Raw genomic sequence first — 8364 nt, 5'->3', positions numbered from 1 at the left:
CGGCCCCGGTGAGGTAGGGACGGCCCTGATGAGGCTGAACCAGCCCCAGTGAGGTCGGGACTGTTCCGGTGAGGCTGAGGCGGCCCCGGCGAGGTTGGGACTGCTCCAGTGAGGTTGGGACAGATAATGGGGACCAGTATAGACTGATGAACAGGGGTAGATGCAGAGACAGAGCAACATTGAACAGTCTGTCAAACTACAGTGGGAAGCCTGGGGAGGGTTGGGGGGATTAAGAGATCAACCGAAGGACTTATATGCATGCATATAAGATTAACCAATGGACACAAGACACCGGGGGTGGGGGGGTAGGGGTCGGGGGGATGTCAAGGGGGGGGGAAAGGAGACATATGTAATACTCTTTTTAATACTTTAAGAAATAAAAATTATTAAAAAAAATAAAATAAAATAAAACCACCGTTTAAAGTTGTATTTAGCCTGGCCGGGGATCAGGTGGTTAGAGCGTCATCCCCATACACCAAGGTTTCAGGTTCCATCCCCAGTCAGGGCACAGACAGGAGACAACCACAAACTGATATTTCTCTCCTTTCCTCCCTCCCTCCCTCCCTCTGTCTCTCTTAAAAAAAAAAAAAGCAATAAATAAGATTTTAAAAATAGAAGTTATATTAGAGGAGGTAGAAACCTGGATGGGGGCTCGAGGGAGCACATACTTACAAGAACGAGCCCTCTGCCCTGGTACCTGTTTTGCTATAAACTGACTTCCCTTCTAACACGCTATTTTGACTCCTTTAATAAGAAATCAGAGCGAGCAGAGCAGAAGCTGACACCTGACCAGCAGGAGCGGAGGCTCCAACAGGGGATTTCACCTAAAGTCACTGTGAATCCGGAGAGCACACCCCACAGGACAAGTATCAAAAGTCAAGCCAACAGGCAGCACCAGCTGGTCGTCTGGAATGAAAATGGCACTTTCCTGGGATGTCGCAGAGGCAGGTCTGTCCTCACCTTGGCCAGGGAGGCTGTGGCGGGTTCTCGCAGGAGCTCCGAGGCGGCTTCCGCTGGCAGCACCACCGAGAGCTTCCCACCTGCAACCAACGGGGAGGAGAGCAGGTGAGCGGGCGGGAGCCCGTGGCCACGGAGGCCGCATGGGGACTCCCTGCCTATCAACTTTCTACTCCATGGCCACCCATTTAAAAAGAGTTTCACTCGCACGGCTTAACCGCAGCTGGAAGATTTTAGGAAACAAGGCGGCTTACAAACACCCTTTAGAGAATGCTCGTGCGCCCTGGGCCTCTGCAAAAGCCTTTCAAAGGAACGCAGGCCGCCGCTGCTTCCTCAGCTTCTCTCCAGGCGGAGCTCTCGGGGAGCTGCTGTCGCCTGGCCCTGTTCTCTGTACAAACACCAGCTCAGCCGCTCCTGTGTCCCGAGGGGGCGACAAGGAGATAGAAACATATGCGGCTTGTACCCACTTGCTTTGACATTTGATCACCTAACAGTGGGGCTCGAATCTGTGTGCATCAGGACCACCTGCCAGCAGGAACTGGGGCATCCAGCAAGCTGGGGGCCAGGAACCTCAGTGCATTCAGCAAGCTGTGGGCTGGGACCCTCAGTGCATCCAGCAAGCTGTGGGCTGGGACCCTCAGTGCATCCAGCAAGCTGTGGGCCGGGACCCTCGGGGCATCCAGCAAGCTGTGGGCTGGGACCCTCGGGGCATCCAGCAAGCTGTGGGCTGGGGTCCTCGCTTTCTGTATTGCTCTCTAACGCTCAGATGCGCACACATCTTTATCTCCCACTGGAGTGTAGGCTCCTTGACCAGCAAAACTTAAACACGTCTTCAGTCCCTGCAGATATCAAGCTGAGGACTGGAGCATGACAGGTGCTCAGGCCCATGAAGGGAAAACGCCAAATAAACAAGGAACAGAACCACAGTTGGAGGCGACATGCCTTGCCTTCTCTCTTTCATCCGAGTGCTGCCCAGGAGAAAGTTCTTCCAGCCATGGCACCACCACTGGCAGCTGCTCCCAGGGGCTTCTTTCGATAGCACAATGGGACTTTGAAACCCTCTGCACAGGGACTGTCACCCAGACAGTCAGTCCTCGTTCTGATAAGATAACGCTGTTCCAGGAATTTACTGCCTGTGCCCACGGCTCCACCTTTCATGCTGCAGTCTGTCTGTCCTCATGTCAGCACACACAGAACAAACGTTCTCCGCTTGTGCTGCACACTTTAAAATGAACAGTTTAGTACCATCTCTTGACCAATGAAACGAAACAAGGGTACAGCTAATCCCTAAGCACAATGAACCCACAAATCATTTCTGTTTGACTTTGCAAACTGTTTTTGGAATTTAGACTGAACAAATGTGCCCGAAGTTCTGGAAATCCTCATACACAAAATGTCAGCCTTCCCCAGCGTAGCTTATGCTTGCTCCTGTCTCCAGTGCTAGCACAAACCAGGCTTCTTAAAACAACGTAAAATGCGGATTCCTCAAGACTAGATTCTCACTCTAAGCTTGCAGCTCCTGTTCTCTATGGGACTGAAAGGGGAGGAATTACTGGTGTAAGAGGATGTATCCTGTAGTTTGTGCTGAATGTGGTTACAGATAGGTTTTTACGCCCACGGGACTCTGAATCAGTATTTACCATGGGTTGAGAATTAACTGTGTTGAGCCGGGGTAGAACGTCGCTGCATAGACCTGTGTAATTCCATTCCCGCCCCCATTCCACCCCCCCTCCCCCCCAGGCATCACCAGACCTCACTGAAGGGTCAGCTCATTTCTGTCTCCGCTGTAAAGAGAAGTTGTTCCTCCAAAACCCACTGCAGTTCTCCACATAAAATAGGCCCTTTCCCTTTGGTCCAAATGCTTCAATAACAGGGACCTGGCAGTATTGAGCTGCCGGTGCTGCCAGCCACGACTGCCAGGAGTGGGTGGGGAGCTGGTGTCACCCTGGATTGGGCCCCAGACGGTGCAGGCGGAGGACACTGTGTGCAACTCCATGCTTCCCACCTGAGGGGCGGTCACTCTCCTCCCTCCCTCCAACCCTGCCGAACCCTCTCTTTGGAACGCCCCTCTGTGTGGGCACACTGGACACATCAATGCCAGGTTTATAAGACATAGAGGAAGATTAGAAAAGAACTTTTCAAATATTGTGGCAAAATATAAACAACCTAAATTTACCATTAACCATTTTTAAGTGTACAGTTCGGTGGCATTAAGCACATTTACATTGTTGTGCAACCATCACCACCATCTGTCTCCAGAACTTTCCCACCATCCCAAACTAGAACGCTGTGTCCACGGAACAGTAACTTCCCATCTCCCCTCCTCCCAGCTCCTGGTAACCACCACCCTCCCCGCTGCCTTAGTGGACTTGCTCATTCTAGGTCCCTCATCTAGGTGGAGTCATATAATATTTATGTTTTGTGTCTGCCTTATTTCATGTAGTATCATGTCTTCAGGGTTCATCCATGGTACGGCATGTGCCAGAATGTCATTTCTTTCCAAGGTTGAATCATATTCCATTGTTTGTATGTCCCATAATTTGTGTATATATTTTTCAATCCATAGGCATTTGGGTTTTTCTCACCTTTTGGCTGTTGTGAATAATGCTGCTATGAAAATGAGCGTAGGAATATCTGTTCAAGTCCCTGCTTTCAGTTTTGGGGGTATATACCCCCAGTGCTAGGTCATACGGTAATTCCATGTTTAATCTCTTGAGGAACTGCCACCCTGCCTTCCACATATGCCGCATCATTTTACACTCCTGCCAACGATGCGCAAGGATTACAGTTTCTCTGTAACCTCACCAACACTTGTGATTTTCTTTGTTTTTAATGGTATCCATCTAATGGGTATGAAGTGGAATCTTGTGTGTTTTTAAATCTTAAGGTTTTGATTTGTATTTCCTAATGATTGTTGATATATAGCATCTTTTCATGTACTTATTGGCCATGCCATAACTTCTTTGGAAAAAAATATCAATTCAAGTCCTTTGCCCATTTTTATTTTAAATATATATTTTTATTAATTTCAGAGGGGAAGGGAGAGGGAGAGAGAGATAGAAACATCAATGATGACAGAGAATCGATTGGCTGCCTCCTGCACACCCCCTACTGGGGATTGAGCCCGCAACCCTGGCATGTGCCCTTGACCCAAATCGAACCCGGGACTCTTCAGTCCTCAAGCCAACGCTCTATCCACTGAGCCAAACCAGGTAGGGCCTTTGCCCATTTTTAATACAGTTGTTTGTTTTGTTGTTGTTGAATTAGAAGTTTTTAAAATATATTCCGGATATTAATCTCTTAGCAAATATATGATTTGCAAATATTTTTTCCCATTCTTTGGGTTGCTTTTTCCCTCTGTTGATAGTATTCTTGGATGCACAAAACTTTTTAATTTTGATGAAGTCTAATTTATCTATTTTATTTTGTGTTACCTGCACTTTTAGTGTCATAGCTAAAAAACAGCACACAATATTGTCCCAATGTTTTCTTCTAAGAGTTTTATAGTTTTAGTTCTTATGTTTGGGTCTTTGATCTATTTTGAGTTAATTTTTAAGATCAAATACACTCCTGGGTATTCACCTAAGATAAAATAAAAATATATGTCCACATAAAAACTTACACAAGAATAAATGCTTATAGCAACTTTATTCATAATAGATGAAAACTGGACATAGCTCAAAAGCACCTCAACTACGATACATTCATAATACAGAACGACTAAGAAGAAAAACAGGAGAAAATAACGAATGCAGCAACAGAAATTAATAAATCTCACAAACATTATGCTGAATGCAAGAAGAGAGACAGAGGACAGACACAAACACTGTGTGGTTCCATTGCTATCGAAGCTGATAGAAACCAGGTCAGTGGTTGCTCCTGGGGAAGGATTGACTAGCAACGGTTACAATTAATCATGAGGAGAATTTTCTATCTAGAGGGAATTTTCTGAGGTGTTAGTTAAGTCTTATCTTTTTTTTTAAAAAAAAATATTTTTTACTGATTTCAAAGAGGAAGGGAAAGAGAGAGATAGAAACATCAATGATGAGAGAGAATCATTGATTGGCTGCCTCCTGCACATGAGCATGTGTCCTGACCATGACCTCCTGGTTCATAGGTTGACACTCAACCACTGAGCCACATCGGCCGGGCAGTTAAGCCTTATCTTGGGAAGGGTATGGGTTACATGAATGTGTTTCCCAAAACTAATCAAACTGTAAAATTAAGATCACGCATTTCACTATATGTAAATCATACTCTGATAAAAAATTCTTAGAAAAGTATCAGAACTGCATTTAATACTGTATTTTTCTAATCAGTAGTAAATGGAAATTTACTTCTTTAACATATTTTTTCAAAACACTGGGAATGTGCTTTATTTGCTAAACTTCTACCTGTTCTTTAACTAAATGTTTTTTTATTTAAAATCTTTGGCCTTGCCGAAACTGGTTTGGCTCAGTGGATAGAGCGTCGGCCTGCGGACTGAGAGGTCCCAGGTTCGATTCCAGTCAAGTGCATGTACCTGGGTTGCGGGCACATCCCCAGTAGGAGATGTGCAGGAGGCAGCTGATCGATGTTTCTCTCTCATCGATGTTTCTAACTCTCTATCTCTCTCCCTTCCTCTCTGTAAAAAATCAATAAAATATATTTAAAAAAAAATCTTTGGCCTTGTACTATCAAGTCATTGTGGACACCAAATGGCGGGGAGAGAGGGGGGCGGGCAGCTATCAAATAATAAAAGGTAAACAGAACAGTTGCGTAGTGGTGACCTGGGTGAGGAGGGGATGAATAAAAGATGGGATAGGGTCCTGGTGAGGTGGCTCAGCCGCTTGGAGCTCTGTCCTGTGCCCCAGAAGTTTGCGGGTTTGAGTCCCCCAGTCAGAGCACACATCTAGCTTTCAGATTCAATCCCTGGTCAGACCATGTACAGGAGGCAGCCAGTTGATGTTTCTCTCTCTCAAAAATCAATAAAGACATATCCTCGGGTGAAGATTAAAAAAATAAAATAAAAGACGGGATGGGGGGCATATTCAAGTAGATGTAAGTGTGGTTTGTTTTGCCTTGCTTTATAAACCCTCAACCCTCCCATTTATTTATTTTTTACATTTTTAAAGTTAAAATATGTATTCATATAGAAAAAAATTCACCCCTCCTGAAAATAATATAAAATAATATTTAATGTCAACTTTAACTGAAAAAATTCACCCCTTTAAAGTATACAATTTAGTGGTTTTTAATATAGTCACAAAACTGTGCAGCCATCTGCCCTATTCCAAAATATTTTAGTCACCTAAAGGGAAATGCCGCGTAACCAGTAGCAGTCACCATTTCCTTTGAGCCCTAGATACTGCTAATGTACTTTAGTGTCTCTGTAGAGCTGCCTGTTCTGGACATACAGTATATAGGAAATCCTATAATATGCGGTGTTTTGCGACTGAAGGTTCATCATGTGTAGCATGTATCTGTACTTCACCTCTTTTAAGGATGAATAATATTCCAGTGTATGTTTGTGTCTCATTTTGTTTATCCATCGGTGATGGACATTAGGGTTATTACAAATAATGCTGCTATAAATAATGCTGCTATAACCTCGTTGGGTTATTGTAAATAACGCTGCTATAAAGGTTGGTAACGAGTTTTTGCCTGCACGTTTGTTTTCATTACTCTCCGATATATACCCGGGAGAGGCAGTGTCGGGTCACGGTAACTCTAAAGTTAACCTGAGGAACTGCCAGGCTGTTTTTCAGAATGGCTGCACCGTCAGTCATTCCACCAGCAGTGCATAGGGTTCTAATTTCTCCACATCATTGCCAGCCCTGTTACTGCCTGTTTTATTAGAGCCATCCTAGCTGATGTGAAGTGTATTGTGTTCTATTTTAATCGTTGGATTGAGTGGTCACTCCATGTGTATTGGTTGTCGTATTTTGCTTTTAACCAACATAAGTTATATTACTTTTTGTGTATATTAAATAATATATTTTAAAAAGAACAACAGGCTATGGTTTGGACTTAAGAGGAAGTGGAGAATGAGGAGAGAGAGAGAGAGAGAGAGAGAGAGAGAGAGAGAGAGAGAGAGAGAGAGAGAGAGAGACCACCTTTTAAAATAGTAAAGAAATTGAAAAGAGAATTAATTTTGTTTCCCATATTATATTGGGGGCAGATAATCTAGTGATAGTGATGAAACAGAAAGTAAAGAATGGGGGAAATGAGCACAAGAGGAAAAGAAGGAAAATGTAAGTTTAAAAAAGAAACCATCTTTGAAACAAAGAAACAGTCTTTAGAAACCTGATGGAAATTAAAAACGAAATTTGCAAACCATTTAAAGAAACATGCGTATATAATTGCATAATGTAAGGAATCCTATAGAATCTGATTCAGAGTAGGACGGATGTCCCCTTATTGGAGAGGATGCAAGTTCAGTGCTGCCTTCTTCGAAAGTTCGTTTTACTCAGCGTTTCTTCAGCAGAAAGAATGAAGCCAACAAACACTCGCTCACCCTCCCCAAGGTGCGCTTCCCGAAGGGTCAGCTTCACATCCAGCCTCGCCTCACGCCCCACCCGGGGTCCCGGTTCACTAAACGGACCACCGGCCTTCGCTGCGCTGTTCCCAGGGCCGGGGCCTCGCACTCCTCCGCCCTGTTCCCCAGGTCCCCCCGCCCCCCTCCCCTGCAGGCTGCACCGAGGTGGCCTGAGGTCTGCCTTCCTATAGAAAACAGCCGCTTCCACACTCACACTCCTTTCATTTTTCACATAGAAAAAACAAGTTTAGCCTCTTATAATCAAACACATGCAAACGGAGACTATAAGGAGAAAATACTTTTTAGCTGTCAAATTATCAATGATAAAAATAATCGCATCATCGAAAACCGGCTGAGCAGGGTCAGAAAAGCAATTTTATAACTGTTGTATATAAACTATTACAACTTTCCTGGAAGACAGTTTAGCCACATGCTTTAAGGTCTTAAAGAATGCACGTCTCTTGATCTAGTCATTTCAATTCTAAGAACCGATCAGAAAGAATTCGTCAGAAGGTAGGCAAGCATTTATATAGAGGCATGTTTATAATTTGCAATAGTAGAAATTAAACATATACTACAATGAGCGCAATCTTTTAAACTTTATGATCCATTCATATTGTGGGAACCTATAAGACCACTGGAAATCATGCTTTTTATAAAAATGAAAAGATACTCAGAAAGTAGAATATACTGGCATGCATACACGGAGTGGCCAGATTATTATGACCACCCCATCAGTACTTCATTGACACTTCCAAAAATACTGAATATTGAAAACGTCCTAAGCAAATACTCTCAAGATTTTATTATTATTATTATTTGCGTAACTACTTCACTTCATTGTACTGATGGGGTGGTCATAATAATCTGGCCACTCAGTGTATATTATA

General features: G+C 43.9%; 1 protein-coding gene across 1 annotated transcript in view; it reads right to left on the bottom strand.

The window, feature by feature from the left end:
- Nucleotides 1–8364, bottom strand: part of LCT (lactase) — a 49082-nt gene that overhangs the window by 39651 nt on the left and 1067 nt on the right. The window contains 1 exon segment of the mRNA XM_023764015.1: nt 961–1040. Coding sequence (XP_023619783.1) covers nt 961–1040 — 80 coding nt within the window.

The sequence above is a fragment of the Myotis lucifugus genome, unplaced genomic scaffold (assembly GCF_000147115.1).
Source record: "Myotis lucifugus unplaced genomic scaffold, Myoluc2.0 scaffold_312, whole genome shotgun sequence".
Classification (NCBI taxonomy): domain Eukaryota; kingdom Metazoa; phylum Chordata; class Mammalia; order Chiroptera; family Vespertilionidae; genus Myotis; species Myotis lucifugus.
The sequence above is the reverse complement of the archived record's forward strand: the minus strand, read 5'-3'. Positions and strand labels throughout refer to the sequence as shown.